This window comes from Malaclemys terrapin, chromosome 10 (assembly GCF_027887155.1).
Source record: "Malaclemys terrapin pileata isolate rMalTer1 chromosome 10, rMalTer1.hap1, whole genome shotgun sequence".
Lineage (NCBI taxonomy): Eukaryota > Metazoa > Chordata > Testudines > Emydidae > Malaclemys > Malaclemys terrapin.
The window spans coordinates 8224673-8243019 of NC_071514.1; the positions used below are offsets into that span (position 1 = coordinate 8224673).

General features: G+C 43.5%; 1 protein-coding gene across 3 annotated transcripts in view; it reads left to right on the plus strand.

Annotated features, from left to right (window-relative positions):
* ADAMTS17 (ADAM metallopeptidase with thrombospondin type 1 motif 17) overlaps window positions 1-18347 on the plus strand; it is a 264395-nt gene that overhangs the window by 38618 nt on the left and 207430 nt on the right. For all 3 annotated transcript variants that reach the window (XM_054042918.1, XM_054042919.1, XM_054042920.1), the window contains exons 5-6: window positions 12380-12463; window positions 12856-13013. In XM_054042918.1, the coding sequence (XP_053898893.1) occupies window positions 12380-12463; window positions 12856-13013 (242 nt within the window). The remainder of the gene's footprint in view (window positions 1-12379; window positions 12464-12855; window positions 13014-18347) is intronic.

An 18347-nucleotide genomic window follows, 5' to 3' on the forward strand; every position in this document is an offset into this window, starting at 1 on the left:
CTTCTCGTTGTTTTTGTGGATACAGGCTAACACGGCTACCCCTCTGATACTGGAATAATACAGTTGAAGGCAATGGAGCTATCCCAGTAAAGGATCTGGACTTTTAGAGAGACATGTTTTATCTTGTACAATTGATTTTTTTTTTTAAATGACAATATCTGCTGCCTCCTACCACCAAAAGGTTTGGCGACCTTGCTGCAAATTGCAAGCACCTGTATTGCAAGCTTGAGGCTGCATCCAGCCAAACCCTATGGGATTGTTCACACTATGCTAGATAGATGTGGTAACGCATCATAGCTGATGGAATTGTACTTCAAGAACGAGCTACTAATCCTGCCAGGGAACTAGGAATCGGGGAGAGACACTTTCACCTCTAAGTTGCTAATTCATATCAAGTATGGCTGTTTGGTGACTCAGAGTTGCTAGCTGTTCTGGTGGCTTAAGAATTCAGTCTCTGCTAATAGGTATTGGCAAAACCCCTCACGGCTGGTGCTAATTTGCTCCCAAGAGTCAGTGGCTGCAATGGCCGTGGACACTGAACTGTCCACTCACAGATGGCCGGGGTCCTTCCAGATCAGGATTGAGACATGTGAGCAAGGAAGTAGTGGGTGATGGGAGCTTGCACTCCTCGTGCTTGTGCTGTTTCAGCTCTGTAGCTAGAAAGCAAGACTTCATCCTCTTGGGCTGTCAATCTGTCTCCTTTCTTGAGCACCAAACTGGCAGGAAAAAATGAAAACAAAATCTTGACGGTAATCCACAAGACCTAACCCAGCAAATGAAGGGCTGAATGAGACACATCTCAATGCATAACCTCACTGCACAGCAATGACCTTTTTTTAAACAGGTCTGTTGTTCCTTTAACAGGTGCTGATTCAATGAGGCCCCATTGTGTTATGAAATCTTTGGCTGGTTGAGCCCACAGGGAATTTAACTGATCTATTCCTTTAACAAGCTGACTCTCTTTTTTTTTATTATTATTATTTCACTTCTAGCATGTTGTGAGACTATTCACTGAACAAGACTTCATTGTGTGTCTGTATTTATTTGGCTTGGTTCATAGAAAACGCGCTTTTTCGACAGATCAGTTCTTTACCATCCCTTCATTATGAAATGGCATTGTTGCATTTCAGGATGTGTTCAGTTTGGAGCACAGAAAGGTTATTCTTCGCAATGCCACACTGCCCCTATCCTGAATTCCGCCCACAAGCTTTGCAAGGGGTGGGTAGAAAATATGTTTCTCTGAACAGATCTGTTTTTCAAGCTGCTTTTTGTCTGAGGCAAACCTATACGTTTACATTGGTTGGGTGTGATTATTCTGGTTGTGCATCATCATGTTCTCTTTGTCTTCCAGCTCTCGTTGATGGGATTCAGGGCCAAATCCAGATTTCTCAAAATAAATGAGTTGTACATAGATGACTTCCATGAGGTTTTTTCTCTGCCCGAGGCGAGGAGTAGCAGCAGAGCCTCTTTGTGACATCAGCTCGTAGGGTGTTGACTGGTGGATCAGCTTGCTTGAATCTCATTCATTAAAAATACAGGGATGAAATCCTGGTTCCCCTGTAGTCAATGGGAGTTTGCCATGAGCTTCAGTGGGGCCAGAATGTCATCTCAGGAGGGGAGAGATGAAAGAATTGGGTTTGTTTAGTTTGGGAAAGAGAAGACTGAGAGGGGACATGATAGCAGTTTTCAGGTATCTAAAAGGGTGTCATAAGGAGGAGGGAGAAAACTTGTTCATCTTAGCCTCTAAGGATAGAACAAGAAGCAATGGGCTTAAACTGCAGCAAGGGAGGTTTAGGTGGGATATTAGGAAAAAGTTCCTAACTGTCAGGGTGGTTAAACACTGGAATAAATTGCCTAGGGAGGTTGTGGAATCTCCATCTCTGGAGATATTTAAGAGTAGGTTAGATAAATGTCTATCAGGGATGGTCTAGAGTCTAGACAGTATTTGGTCCTACCATGCGGGCAGGGGACTGGACTCTATGACCTCTCGAGGTCCCTTCCAGTCCTAGAATCTTTGAATCTATGTGATTAAGGCACTGGACTGTCACTCAGGGGACCTGGGTTGAATTCGAGGGTCTACCGCAGTCTACGGCAGACTGTGACACCTTAGGAAAGTCACTTAGTGCCTCAGTGTGCCTCAGTTCCCCATCTGTAAAATAGCACTGCCACACCTCACAGGGGTGTGTGGCATGTTTCTGTGGAAAATGGGAGCCAGATATTTTCCTATATAAATAGGGTGGAAGATGTCCATATGGATCACACCTCACTGGCTGTAGTGCTCAAGGTCCCTGGATCTCACTTCAGCACCACTTCTGTGGCCTGTTGGGCTCTCTGGATATTGGTCAGTGGATAGGATTTGCCCATAGTATCTAGACTCTGCTGGTTCAGTTATACTGCAGAATGGTGAGCTGCCTCTAACAGAAACCAGAATGTTAATTTTGGCATTGAGGCTTTTATTTGAGCAAATAGGACATTACTGGTCAGGGGTTATTAATTTAACTTGTCGCTGTAAGCCATTACGCTTACTGTCAAACCATAAAATAAGCATTAAAAGGGCTTATTAATGCATGTTCTATTTAAATCAAGTGATCTGCTTTAAAGCATTTAATATCTGTTTGATACAAGAGTTTCTGGGGAAAAGAGTCAGCATTACAAAATGCTATTTTATTGCTCCAGCTGGTAAATAAGAATCTTAAAATATATATATATAATATATTTTAACAGCTATGAAAGCAAAACCCTTCTGCAATGAGACAAACTCTGGATGATGTATAGCTAATTCTCTGTTTTTAATGGCACTCTCTGATCCTGCACTTTGAACAGACAACATATTTTTTTAAGATGACAGGGTTATTATTTATTGTTATTCCTAGATGCCGTTCTAGAGGCACAGGCTTGTCTATTAAATAAATCCAATAGTAGAAGTTGTAAAACAACCTTTTCCAAAGCCATGGAGGATTTTCCATTCAAGGTGCTCTCTTAATACATCACTAGGAGCCAACATAGCTCCAGACCTTTGAGTTCAGTTTTTTTTAAGTTGCTGCTCTTGTAATGAAATCTTCCTTTATTTTCTCAAAAGGTGTGGCAAGATCTTCCTCACCAATCGGAGAGTCCAACTTGCTTCATGATAGGATTAAAAAATGAGCCAATCAATAAAGTAGGTGTTGGATGCCACCATCTAAACATGCAGCCCTGAAGTACATAATGAATTTTTTGAAATTGGATGGTGGAGGGCAGTTTTTCCCCAAACTTGGGACGCCGCTTGTGTAGGGAAAGCCCCCGGCGGGCCGGGCTGGTTTGTTTATCTGCCGCGTCCGCAGGTCTGGCCGATCGTGGCTCCCACTGGCCGCGGTTCGCTGCTCCAGGCCAATGGGAGCCGCTGGAAGCGGCGGCCAGTACATCCCTCGACCTGCGCCGCTTCCCACAGCTCCCATTGGCCCGGAGCAGCGAACCGCCGGGGGCTTTCCCAAACTTGGGACACCGCTTGTGTAGGGAAACACTGGTGTAGGGGATATGGATACATGAAAATGTCAGCAGAATTGTAAGAGGGGAAAGCCTGAGGCTCCCCAGCAAGCCAATCCTAGAGAGACTTAAACTCTTTAGGATCGATGGATGTATGAGTGACCTGTTTCATTAGTGACTGACAGTATAAAGACCCATGTTTCTGCTTATATGTGATCTTCCTACATTTATCTTCCTTTGCCAATGTTCATCTGGGTGAATCTCTTCACTGATTTCTTCCTTTTCCACATCAGATTAAAGCCCTTGGGCCTCAAGGCTTTGCACAATGCTCCTGTACTGCATTTCTGCTCTCCTTGCCTCCCGTTTTTCCCCTTTGCGTTCTCGGACTTAACTGCCAGGTCTCCCTCTTCCACTCTCAGCTTCACACCTTCTTTTGTGCGCTCGCTATGCTCTGACTTCCCCAAAGCCAAGTGTCCTGCCTTTCTTTTTCAAATCCCACTTTAAAATGCACTTCTTCAGCTCATCTATGCAGGCAGTCCATCGCTATCTGCTCCCATTTTTGTTTAATCTGATCTTGCATTTTTCTCCATTAGCGTGGAAACTCCTTAGATCCTTTTGCTTGTTTTGAAGATTTGTCTGTGGACTTGTAAAGTGCTGTGTTGTTCTCGCTTCATAAAAAAAGCTCCTTCTAGATTCAGGTTCATGTCTCTTTCTGTAGCTATGAGACTATGACTTTTTCTTGTTACTACTCCTCTACGTTTCTAGCAGTCTGCTTACAGCAGTGGCCATTTTGGAGACCGGTCAGATGCAGCCTGTTGAGGAGATGCACACGCTGCTTTCTCATCAAGATTTTCCCCTCTTTTTGTTCTTTCTTGTTTTTATTATTTTCCCCTTCATCCCTTCAAAATAAATTGCTCTTGAAAATATGAGGCTAAGCTGTCAATAGTAATAGCAGTGCTCTGAGCTTTGAGGAAGGACCATACATAGAGCGTCTGTTGTTTTTTGGGGTTTATTAATTTCATTTTGGGGAGTTTATTTTTAGCAATTTGAGTTTTATGTGGATGATCAAAAATTGTTTTTTTTTTGGTTTTTTTTCCCCACTCTCTGTATACAGTAATGAGTAACGCATATAATATATTACTCATTAGAGTAGTTTATAATATTAGAAACAGTACTACATTAAAGCACACTAGGGAACCTTTAGTGCACACTAGCAGGATCTTCACAGACCAATTAGTGCACAACACTTTAGAAATCACACCCCCATAGCCTGCATTTTTGCTTCATGTAGACAAACACTTAGATACAAGTAACCATTTCTGATTTTTTCCCGGTGTTTATTGGATAAATGCAGATTATTATTATTTTTTGTATTGGGGGTATCTTGTTGGTATGTATTGGTTAAAACCTGAAATCAGAAGCTGTAACTTTATTCAACGAGTAACACTTACACTGAGGTGTTCTGATGGCTTCTGACAGTTTTCCAGAACTTACTGTAAAAGCAAACAATTCAAACTGATTCTTTAAGCATTTCTCGCTTGGTGGGCAGAGAGCTGTCAGGGTTTCCAAAACCATAGCATGGTAATTTAAATAGGCACTTTTGTTCTGTAATCTTCTGGTTTCATAACCTGAAGACATACTTAGATTAAAAAATGAAAGTGCATTTTTGGATTTAGATAGAAAGTTGATTGCAGTTTGGTTTTGAACTTGCCCCTCTTTGAGGCAGAATACATCCTGGATAAGTAATTGTAGTGTGTATACTTCATTCTCCTGCAGCTGTTGCTAAGCCATTTGATTAATGTAAAAGCCTCTTGAAGCAGCAAGCCGTAACATGAAGTTAATGATTCCTTGAATGTTATTAAGAGGAGAAGTTTTTATGTTGGCCTTTAGGAATAAAACTGGTTTATTCTCTGTAGTGTTCTTTTGCACTCTGAAGTGCACAGTTCATTCTGGCATTTCTCTTTGAGATGCGTTTGTAGTAGCAAAATCACATAAAATACTATACATTGTTTGTTCAGAGCTACAGACCGTAAATGCAGATCTCTATCTCTGTGCCCTTTGGCTGGAATATGCAGACTCAGGAGTTCTCATGGCTACTCGGCTACCTGGCACACGTCCTTAAGGTCATGATCTGGATCCTTGGGGTGGGGGCTGGGGACATGAAGGGAATGAGTATAAATACATCACCATCGTCCATAGGTTCCTTTTCCCTGATGGCTGGAAGAACATCCTCCCTCAGCTCTGAGAAAGCTTTACGTCAAGTAAACCTTGCAAAGTGTTGAATCTCTCTCTCTCTCTCTCTCTCTTTTTTTTTTTTTTTAAATGTTTTATAGTGTAGTTTGTAAGCTCAGTTTTAGGTGGGAGTTAAGAGATCCCATGGTACTTTTCAAAACAAGTAAGGGAAAACCTTGGTAACCTAGCTAACACTCTCACTCATAAATGTGGTCTGACAGCCAAGGCTATGCAGGAGCTGCTGTTTGCGTGCGGGGCGTTAAAAAAAACCACACGATCCATCCTCTGGCTTCGTAAAGTTCAGAGCCTACAACAAACGATCTCATGCATGCGTTCACGCTCCTCTATCTCTGCCCTTTCAGCCAGGGGAACTCTGGTGGAGTTTGGTTCCTCTCAGTTTAAGTTCAGCCTGTCTGGGCTGTGTTCTGTGCACGAGAAGGCAGGCCAGGACAAATTGGGCCAAACAGGCGTTTACTCCGTTTACATCCCTGATGCCTTCAAAGAAATAGGGAGAAAGTGAGGCAGGTGCTGAACGAGACACAAAGGAGGAGCTCTGCTTTCTGCCCCAGGTAGTTCACAATCTGAACTAGATGCAAACGAGACTCATTGGCGAGAGAGAGAGACATGATTCTCTGGTTGAGGGTCCAGCCTTGAAGTGTTGCCGATATGTAAGGGGGGCGGGGAGAACGTTGCAGCAAAGCTCTGAATAGGTAATTTGCTTTAAGGAGCAACTTCTTTGAGACATAGGTCTCATTCTTTTGTTCCTCTCTTGCTTTTCCTCTGTTCGTCCTTTGTTTCCGTACCTGCTTTCCCCTTTACTGTCCCCCTTCCCTATGTGCTTTTGATGACTCCTCACAGAGCGATAGTCAAGAGAGTGCAAAGAGCAGATTGGTTGCTTGTTCTCCCTCCAAGGGGGGCACCATAAGCAGGGCCAGCGGATGGGCATGACGTTTAGCCAGTCCTGTGCTCTCTTCTCATCACTTGCCCTCAAGTCAGTGATTTAGAACCCTCCCTGCTGCTGTAACCATGTCTTCCTGTGCCTCCCCCCCTCCCCAATATTTGCAATTCTGTAATTGGAGACAGAAATTATATGGTTAAAGCCTAGAATGGTGGTTCTTAAGTGTTGGTCCATGGAACAGTTGCTGGTGGTCTGCAAAAAGCTGGCAGGTTACATGGTGTTGGCTCTCCTTGTGCCAAACGGCCTGATTTTATTAAAAGACACTAAAAATACAGGAAATGTTCTTACTTTTCCAGGCCGGGAATGGATGCAGAGGCCTCAGGGGTGTGAGGCAGTTGCAAGTGGGAGGGAGGGTGGTCTGGGTTTTCGCAAATGGGAAGGGAGGTTCCCATGAGTCAGTCACTGTATTAACACATGTTCCTCACCCTGAGAAAACTTGGGAATCTCCACACTAGGAAACCCAATATCTCAACTGTAATTATCTCCACCCTCTTGCTTAGAGCCATTGGCTCCTGTTGTGCCTATGGCCAGTCAGACACAGTGCGTTAACATCTTTGATGCTGTTGTTTAATGGTGGTTCCCCTCAAGGCTGGGTGAAGAAGGCAGAGGTGATGCTTGCCGTAGGGAAGGCCTAGAGACTTTAATTATTTTATTTTAAACAGAAACTTGGATTCCATGGGATTCTTTACTTGGGGACATGGGTTAACTTGCCCAAGTTGACTACATGTTGGCTACCTCCGAGGCCAGCTTGGTCACTGTAGAGTACCTACATTTAACTCATTATCATAAAGCATCTGGGATTGGTTTCAGAGTAGCATCTGGGATTGAATACCCAAAGTATGCCAAGGAAATTGGTACTATGTGTCACAGCGACCTCATTTAGGGCCAGGTCTGACTCCCACTGTGGTCCCTTCTGGCCTGTGATTTGGGACAGGTCCTTACTGTGTTTTAGCTAGGATTGGTTTTCTTTACAGAGTATAGATATATCCATAGTTCTCAGTGCAGTTGAGAATTTATTTATTTTTAACCAGTGTGTGCACTTTATTTAACGTTTGGGGGAGCAGCAAACAATCCAGCAGCTTCAGATGTTGCCCTAAGTGCAATGACAAGGTCTCCATCACAGACCATTACTTGGTTGTGCCACATCCACTGAGTGAAGTATGTATTTTAGGATGTTGCCTTAAGGCAAAGAAGCCCAAGTGAAATATTTTCTGGCTGCTCCTGGAGCCTGATAAGCCAGCTCACCGGCTTGAGGCCCACTTGTAATACTTCTAGGTTGAGTAATTGGGCAAATGAGGTCCTTCAATGGACTCCTCACCAAATTACACTCCTTGCAAATCAGAGTCTGCCAGCAACATTCAGACATCTTCCTAGCATTCCGTGTTACCCTAGAAAAATGAACTGAAGGAGTATGTGGAGGGGGTTTCCATGCATGGTGTAGTACTTCAGTGGTTGACTCCAATCCTGATATTGAAATGATGTCACCCAGTGAAATCAGTCATCGCTTCACCTTCATGCTGGCAAACTTCAGCTGGGCTAGATACCTTGTTTGAAGTAGGCATGCTTTTCCACCTAGGCTAAGGAGACGAGAGGCCTCCTAAAATAAAAGCATAGGTTTTACTTTTGCACTAAGTGCTCTGAGACCCAAGATTCACTGGCTGATGTCACATGTCCTGAGAGTTACATACATAACCGCACTCATAACTGAATTGTTGGTGTCCTTCATGTAGTTTGGTGCACTGGGACCTTTTGATGTGAGCCATGGCATAGGTGGTGTCTAAACCAACACGTACTGCTATGGAGTTCACAAACAGCTGTGGCTAGAGAAGACGTAAGAAGAACTGTATTGACTTTGGCAGAAGAACATTTTGAAGAACGGGAGGAGGCTATTGATACCTTGTGTCTCTGTGAGCACTGCAGAAAGTGGAAAGCCCTCCACAGGTCTGAGCTTTTGATGGGTTTTTTTTTGGAGTCAGAGTGTGATAATATAAGGACTGATCTTATTTGAGTTTCTACAAGCTAGAACTTCCCAAAGGAAATGTAGCTGGTGGCTGCACAGATCCACCCAGTACTCATTTGGCTGGTGAAAAGTATGGAATTGCCAGGCTGCTCAGAAGAAGGCAGACAGAAAATATCCAGTGCCCCGAATCACTCCCTATAAATGTCCTACTGTCCCAATGCAGCTTTAATCTGATTTAGATTGTAAACTCTTTTAGGCAGGGACTGTGCCGTTCTGTAGCTGGTGTGAACCGCCTGCCTCTCTTTTAAGCACTAACCTGTAAAAAATAATGATGGTGCTCCCTGCAGTGCCAAGTCTAAGTCCCATTCAGAGTTCAGTTTTCCTGTGAACTTGCCCCCAGGTGTTGGAGCATTTTTGACAGGAGAGTTTACTTGTTGGCAGTGTTGAACTGCTCCCATTCATGGATAAATGAGACTTCACCTTCCGCCCTCTGCTCGTGGCCTTTTCCTAACAACGGAAGGAAGCAAAGGACAACAAATGAGGAAGACATCTGGAGATGCGCTCTCTCCACTTTCGAACTTGTCTAATGGGAGAATATTGGCATTTTAAAATGTGATGTTTTCTATGGTGAACTGCAGTTCTGTAAGTCACAGTGCTGACGTCCTAGGCAGAATTTACTACCCCTGTTTAAACCCCGAGGAACAAAAAGAGGGATTCCCTTTGAAATGAGGAGTATTTGGTATTCCTGTTCCTCTGGCAACTGTGAAGGATTTTTTGAGAATTGTGCTTCAGACGTCATTAATAATTATTTACTACAATGCATGGCCCCCAGCTTCAGTGCTCTCCAGCCTTTTGATGGTAACGGTCTATCTACTTGGAGATTGGAACATAGTGTCGCAAGGGACTGCCTGGGTCATCGTGTTCAGTCACCTGCTGTTGCAGATTACCCCGTCATATAATCCCATTAGTAAATTTATGTTGTAGCATTGAAGTCAGCATACTCGTGGGACTACTCAGATTGAACACAGTGGCTATGACCCTGCAGTGCCTACAAAACGAGGCAAACTGTCAGTGCTGGAATGTTAGAAACAATACTTCCTGCTGCCAAGGTGTACCTTGTCTTGTTCTGCAAGTACAAGCCGCATTATTAGAGAGCGTTCGCATAATATGCAATGGCATTGGGCAAGTTCCAGTATGTTAAATCCACACATTATAAGACATTAATTACAGTGAGAGGGAATTAGCGTGACCACATTGGAACTTTTTGCTTAATTTTTAATCCACTTGGCCCTCCTGGGTTCAGAATTTTGATTTTGGACTCCAATGTTGATGGATTTTCTATGTACTTAGGACAGACGGAGGGTGGTGGAAGCGAGCAGAGGGCAGGTGGAAAGGAAATCCCATGATAAAGTCTCTGTAACCTAGATAACCTGGTGGTTGGGCTCTCTGACAGTGTCTAGATAGGGCAACCACTTGTGCCAGATTGTTTGTATTTGGAGGGTGAAAGAAGGAGGATGCTCTTACTCTTATATGCAGCACAGTTTACCTTTTCACTTGGACATCTATAGATGTGTTTAAACAATACAGATAAAGAAACTGCAAAATGGTTTGTTTTTAATTGTGACACAGAGGGTAGAGATCCACATGTTGAAATTGCAGGGCAAGCCGGGGTACATTTGAAATTGCTGACTGGGAAAAAAATCGAGGTATCTTGGAGGGGAATGGGGGTCAGGGTTTGAGTAGCTTGATGAATCCCAGAATAGTTTGCTAGGCCCCATGCAACTGGCTCCACGCAGGCAAATCCGCTGCCCACGAAGAGCCCCCTTGAAGTCCGTGGGGCTCCATGCAGGCGTCCGGGTCCACCCATGCTGAGCCAGTTGGCCGGATTGGGGCATAAGCTTGCCCACTCTGTGGATGGAGCACTGGCTTCATTCCTTAGTTTATTTAACAATAAGGATGTTAATACTATAAACATAACGTTTTACATTTTCAAACATCTTGGACTTGCCTAAACGAACACTTACTTCACATCAAGCTGGGAAATAAATCTACCCAGCTTTGATACCTGTGGTCCCTGCTGCTGCGCTCTAAAAGTTCCCAGGTATGCTTTGAAATGGGAGTAGATCAAAGCGCGCTAGGGAACTGTTAGTGCATGCCACCTTGGTCCCCATGGCCAGTTAGTCTGAGGCAAGGTAATGCGAGGTAGATTTACTCCCCAGCTTTCCATGAAATAAGTGTTCATTTGGACCAGGCCTAAGAGATTGTCAGACACTTGTGTAAGATAGGTAAGTAGTACCAGCAATTTTACAAATGGGTAAATAGGGCCATAGAAAAGGAAAGTGGATTTACCAAGATCACACAGGAGGTCAGAGGGCTGAATGTGGATTAGAGCACAGGAGCTGCTGGCTCCAATCTGGGCCCGGATTGAGAAACCACTTGATTTAAACACCATCTTAAATCCTTCCCTATTCAGGAAAGCACTTAAGAATGTGCATAAATTTAAGTGCATACTTGAGTGCTTTCATGATTAGGGAAAATTTAGGCTTTTGAAAATGTGATCGCCCAAAATATGTTCATGTAGTGGCTTCGTCATAGGAAGAAAAAAAAAAAGATCCAGTTTCCGTCTGTCTGTATGTAGCCTGAATAACATTTACAACCAGATGAGATCCAGGTAACAAACAGGGCCTGATCTTGTCGTCGTTACTCAGAAAAGTCTCTTCCGTGGTTTTGATTTTTTTTTTTGCCTGAGTAGGGAGTGTGGCATTGTCCCAAAGTTATAAAAAGTTTAAAATACTTTATAATGTATTTCCCCGCTTACACCTTTTTTGATGTGGTTTAGGCAAAGCAGTTGTACACAGAGAAATGGGCGGAATGTAATTCTGGGATCAATTAGAGTTCGGTGTTCTAACCTATAAATGAGGTGCACTATCTGAGCAGGAATGTGAAATCTGGAGATAGCAGTAAGGTAGTTTCCGGCACAATTTTTGTATTTCCTGAGGCTTGTGTCATTATATGCTCACTTATGCTACTCTGAAACCTGACTTATTACTATTTTCTTACATAAGATATGAAAACAACACAGGGAAATTGCTTTTCCATTCTATTTCCTGAAGTCTAAAACACACCATTATTTCACTTTTGCATTCAGATATCACTGACGTTTTAAATGCTGAAAGTCTGTATTAGCTACCAGTTTAACATGTGTTTGCATTTCTGAGATCTCTAGTTTCTATTTAATGTTCCTTTGGAATATATTTCCTTTCCTCTGTTCTCCAGCAGATCTTTTCCTTTGGCTACCCTTGTTAAAGCACATTGTTACTAGTTCTTTTCTTCTTCTTTTTTTTTTTTTTTTTTTTTAAAAGGACTTGTCTGTTTTTTTTGGGTGGATCTACCCTGGATGGTAAACCTTGCTGGAGGATGTGTGTGAAAAATTGTTCAGAGTGATGAAGCCAAAAGATGTGCCTTAGGGAAAATACATTTTATTTGTTTGAGAGTTGTAGCTGCTACTATCTACCATATATTCTGGGTTGAAACGGCACTACAGTACCTCCTTTTATAATTCTGTATTTTTGTTTAATAATGCGATCCATTTGTTTTTGGATTGAGGCAACGTTTTTTATTATTATTATTATTATTATTAATTAATTTATTTTTTTTAATGGGGGGGGAGGAACCTCTTTTTGGTCATGGTTAATTCCTCATCTGCTTCTAGTTAACGTTTTCCTTTTTGTTATTCTGACATGTTGTTGTCCGTTGCATTTTGACAGGTGTACAATATGTTTCAGCACCAGAGCCTTGGAATTAAAGTCCGCATTCGAGTGACCAAGCTAGTTCTCCTTCGAAACCGTCCTGTAAGTTCTTCAAAACTTTTATACAGCTGCTGTGGTCTTACTTTAAAATCACCAGTTAGGTTGGGGAGTAACTGTTATAAAGATTTAATAACATGGTTAGGGAATCAAAACCACAGTTCCCAATCCTATAAACCCTTTGGGCCTAGTACTCCCAAAGAAGCTTGCTACTGTTACCAGCTGATGGCATTAGCTCTTTTGGTGAAGTGGTAGAGATCACTGCTTTGGTGCTGAATTTCAGGCCCCAGGTTAAGGCCGTGGTGATGCACATATAACCTTCACAAGTATAACTTTGAATGTATGTTTGTCACTTAATGATTTTATGCTACATAGACCTAGGTATCCCCTAGTTTGACCAATCTTTGTTTCTTTGAATTCCTTTTTGTTTTCTAAAGGCAAAACTGTCCATTGGGCACCATGGAGAGAGGTCTCTGGAGAGTTTCTGTCACTGGCAAAATGAAGAGTATGGTGGAGCAAAGTATCTTGGCAATAATCAGGTTCCTGGTGCAAGAGATGATACCCCTCCTGTGGACGCTGCTGTCTTTGTTACCAGGTACAGTGGAAATGGTTTGCTGTTCCTGTTTGTATGGGCCATCTGATCGGCAAGAATTCCAGGAGCCATTTCCCACTGTTGCTGATGTTTGTCCCTCATTCATGCTAGATTGTGGCATGCTGGGCTGTATGGGTAAAACAGAGCAGAATGGAGTGATTTGTTTTGATTTAAAAGAAAAAAATTCTTTCAGTGGCAGAGAAAGGTCTCTCCTTTTTTGAATGCTACTGGACTACGTGTTAGTCCCCGCTTTCTCTGTCACTTTTGTTGTTGTTGGGCTGTGTTGTTTGTGGATATTCTATTTAGAACCAGCACTTACCTTATCTACTTAGAATCATAGAATATCAGGGTTGGAAGGGACCTCAGGAGGTCATCTAGTCCAACCCCCTGCTCAAAGCAGGATCAATCCGCAACTAACTCCTCCACCATGGCACTAAACCACCATTTAATTAGAATTTGCTCTCTCCATTGGCGCGTAGCACAGATTGTTCAGGGTCACCCTTTTGTGGCTCTATATAGTTATCAAATACACCATGCTAGCGTAAGGTTCAAATCCAAGGGATGTTACCCATATTGACCTATAGGACAGAATACTGCTATACCCAGCATTATTATCCATCCTTGTACTTTTTTTTTCTGCCTATAATGTGAATAGAAAAAAATGTTTCCACATCTTCTTCTATTTTGTAAGAAGACTGCAGTTGTGATTTTTAAATTAAAGTATCTGTAGGGAAGAAGGATTTTGAATGTCAATAGAAAGCAAAGATTCACGACAAAAAAAATTGAGGCTCTTCCAGTTCTGTATAGGTACAATAGTATTGATACTCTTTGGAAAATGATTTCCCAACACCTTACTTCAATGCCCCATAATGCATTTGCCTGGAGAAAGTCTTCCTGTATCTTTGTACATCATGGATCCAGATATATGCAGAGATACTTTACCAAGGTTCCATATATAAGGCTGGCCGCTTTATAGCAATAGCTCTCATGGAACTGATTTAGCCCACTGACGGTGAAAGGCAGTGACAGCTAATCAGGTAGTAATGTCTCATATAAGGGATGCATTTGGTGAGCGCCAAGAGATTAAATGGTCTTTAGTTCTAAGTTCTAGGTGCTTGATGCAGAGTAGCAAATTAAGGGTTAAAAGCAGAACTGCACAAGATTAAACTCGGGGAGCATCGTTGTTGCCGAGTCTTATTCGGCACAGAATTTTATTTCACGTATTTCCCAGACATTTATATAAATGGTTTCTCTTCTTATTCTCTGTCTGCGCTTCGGGTAATTTATTAACAGGGACCATTTAAAAACCCATTTTCCTCCCCCTTTAAGTTGCTGACACAGTTTGAACACAGTTGAGAACGAGTGTTTTGAACTAGCTGCACTGCACTCACTGCGCAGGGCTGCTGTCAGTGTGAGAGACTAGCCAAATGAACAGGATTCTGTAGTATAAGTTTTCACCCTGTCTGCAATTAGCATTTTTAAAGTCCCTCCCTAAAGCATTTTCTCTTGTTTCTATAGGCATGTTGATTATGGTTGGGGGTGCTAATGATTGTTAAATAAAAGTGGGCTGTAGAATATCCAGTCAGTGATTGCGGTGCCAGTGCAACGGGCTAGTAGAGTTCCTCAAAATACACCTTTGTATATGATTGTGCAGTTTCCTCTGGCGTTGGTGCAGGATCCCCCATCTGCTCTGTATTCAGTGCCGTTACTAAGGCCTTGATCCATAAAAGCACCTAAGTATATGCTTAACTTTTTAAGCAGGGTGCGTAGTCTCTTTGAAGTCGGTGGGAGTAATACACATCCTGCTTGTAGTTAAACATGTGCTTGACTGGATCAGGACCTAAATAAATACATAAGATTTTTTTTTTTTAACTCTCATCTGTGCATCCAGCATGAATCTTTTGATCCCGTGTGACATGGTGAGGCATGCAAATCACTCTGATGGGGTTTTAGGCATTGGCATTTCATCTATGCCCTCTGCAGCTTATGAAATTAAATGCTTGGTGTCCAGCTAAACGAGTTGGAGTCAGTCACTTGAAGAAAATGTAGGGATGCTCTCTGGGCTAACTGGATTTGGAAGGTTTTGTAGTAATAATAGCTGGAAAGCTACAGCTGCCGCTAGTTTGGATAATAGACTTGAAGAGCAGCTGATTTTGTGAGGGGGAAAAGTGGGCCCAGGACTGCTGGTTTTCTTCAGAAGAACCACATCTAGCCAGCACAATAGGCCAGCAGCGTGTAATTGCAGTGTTTTCCCATTCCCGCAGTTCTAACCCATTCCTGTTCCTGCAACATAAAGGATGCTGTGTTGCTTGGAAGGCCTCTGGTCCAGCAGTTCTTATTTGTGTAGCAAGGAAATTAGGTTTTCTTCTCTTGGCTTTAGAAGCATGTGTGCGCGTCCCTGGATCCTCACCAGACTGTACAGATGGACCAGCCATGGAGGATATGGAAGCAACAGCATGTCCAGCAGAAATAGCTGAGCCAGAAAAAGCAGACGCTGGATTTTCAGCAGCTGCAGCTGCTTGAGAACTCAGAATCTTTAGGGTCAATCTCCAAAGAGAACTCTGGTTCCCGCTTGCTGGCTGTGCTCACCAAAAGGAGCCATGAACATTTTTGCTTCTGGGAATTTACCTTTGCCCGATGAAGCAGAAAATAGGTGTTTTCCCCATTTGTACTTAATACTAAATGCTCCCATAGAGAGGAAAATCCCGCCAATGGAATGGTGGGTGGCCACTTACAAACAAAAGCAGCCTTACGCAAGAACCAGGGGTCACCCGATTAAATGAATAGGCAGCAGATTTAAAACAAATAAAAGGAAGTACTGTCAATCTGTGGAACTCATTGCCAGGGGATGCTGTGAAGGCCCAAAGTATAACCGAGTTCCAAAAAGAATTAGATAACTTCCTGGATGGTAGGTCCATCAATAGCTATTAGTAAGGCTAAGATTATGACTTCCAGCTATCTCTAGGACATTGGGGACCCCGCAGCAGCCCAGGCTCCATGGGCAGCAGGGGGTAGCTGCTGACGGCGGGACCCCTGCAACTGACTGGCTGCCAGCACCACCAGCACCCCTGAGCTGCCCAACCGCTGCTGCTGGCAGGGGTCCCCCCTTCAGCGGCTCAGCTGCCACAAGTTGCCAGTGGCGGCGACGGCAGAGGGACCCCAGAGCTGCTCAGCGGCCACGGGTGGGGGGCCCTCACAGCTCCCAGCCGCTGGCAGTGGCAGCAGGACCCCAGAATTGCTCAGCTGCCAGGGGCAAGCGGGTGACGCCCCCCCCCCCCCGCAGCTCCAAGCCCCACAGGGTGGTGTGGGGACCTCTCCTAGCCACTGGGCAATGGGGTCCCTGCAGTTCCCAGCTGCTGTGGAGGGGGCCAGGGGAGAGCCAGGGTGCTAGACCCTCCTCCTTCCCCATTTTGTCAGGGATGTTTTTAGTAAAAGTCAGGGACAGGTCCGGGCTTTGGTGACGTTCTGTTTATTGCCTGTGACTTGTCCCTGACTTTTACTACAAACATCCATGACTATGACATGGCTATTAGCAAAGGTGGTCAGAGAAGCAACCCCATGCTGAGGATGTCCCTCACCTTCTGACTGCCTTATGCTGGGACAGGATGATGGGATGGATTGCTCAAAATTGCCCTGTTGTTTTCATTCCCTCTGATGCATCTGGCACTGGCCACTGTCGAAAGATACTGGGTTAGATGGACCATTGGTCTGACCCAATATGGCCGTTCTTGTATTCTTATGAAAGCCTGACAAATGGTCAGTATGACCTAATGCAGAAAGGTTGGATGCAAGGTCCCAGGGCAGAAGGATGGGTTTCTTGGCTTTGTGTGTTGGGAGCAGTTGAAGGTATTTTACTCACAGACCCAGCTGCAATGTCCTGCATGGCAGATGAAATGTTAGGTTTCCTTTTATTGCTTCACTTGGGGAGGGATAGCTCAGTGGTTTGAGCATTGGCCTGCTAAACCCAGGGTTGTGAGTTCAATCCTTGAAGGGGCCACTTAGGGATCTGGGGCAAAAATCAGTACTTGGTCCTGCTAGTGAAAGCAGGGGGTTTGACTCGATGACTTTTCAGGGTCCCTTCCAGTTCTATGAGATATGGAGATATACCTATATTATATTATTACTTAAGAGCACTACCATGACCAAAAGAGACCAGCCCCCTTAGAGATGAGGGATTATTTCACCTCCATAGAGTTCGGTCACAGACTGCAAGTTGTGCCGAATTATTTACGAGACCATTAGTTTTACGACATGGTGGTAATTTCTCCGAATTGACTGAAACCACCAGACACCTTTCCCGGTAGCACCACAGAGCGCAAGTGGCAAGCCTTGAAATGCATTATTTGCTAAGATAGCCAGTCCCATCAGAGAGATTCATTTCTAGTGGTGGCCTCTGCCATCTACTAGTAGTTCAGCTATTTGTTGTCACAATAAAAGCATCTGTTTGATTTACCAGTTTATATAACATCATAAGTCCTTAAATAAACCTCTGTCAAGCTGGCTCTGGGAACTCAGGAATTGTTCTTGTGCCAGCTCAGTCAAGAGCAAATGTCCAGGTGTCAGATGCAGCCGCGCTGCTCTGGAAAATGGAATCCCTGACCAGGGCGTGGTGGCGGCTTCTGATTATTTTGTTTCTGCCTGATTTTTAACCCGTTGCTGGCTGTAATCGTAGCTCTTTGGCCATGAAATGTAAGATCGGAAATATTCAGGGTGGCTTTTTTAATATGAATTTTGACAGTTAATATTGATTATTTTCAATTGCTGTAATTTTTTTTTTTTTTTAAACTAACTTGAGCTGGGATTTTTTTTTTTAACAACTTGCTCAAAGGAGAGTAATGGTGTTATGGGCCCAAGTCTCATTGAAATGGGAGTTCGGGATCTCACTTCATTATTTTCTTCTGAAAAATCCCATTCTTAAATTTTTATTCCAGCAGGACATTCTCTTTACCCTCCCTCCTCCGCAAAAACCCCAAACAGAAAATCCCCCCTGTGGCCTGGGCATTTATAACCACACACCCACAATGTAGGCGCATAACCTTTGCACCCACTTACCCTGGATTGAAAAGGCAGTCGGAACAATGACCAGGCTGTTGCTTTGATCAGATTGAAGGAACCCTTTGGTGTCTCATAGCAGCTTTAATAGGTTTCCCTGGCTCCTCATCTGTAAGGCAGTGCTCCTGGGAGAAGCTAGCACTCTTTGCTCATGCAGGAGCTGAAGAGGAAAGTTCCCAAAGGTGAGGAGATGACAGTGGAGATGCTTTGATCCTTCTTTAAATGTATACCAACCTTATTTTAATTAAAAAAAAAAAAAAGTTATGTTGTAAATTGGGCTGGAAA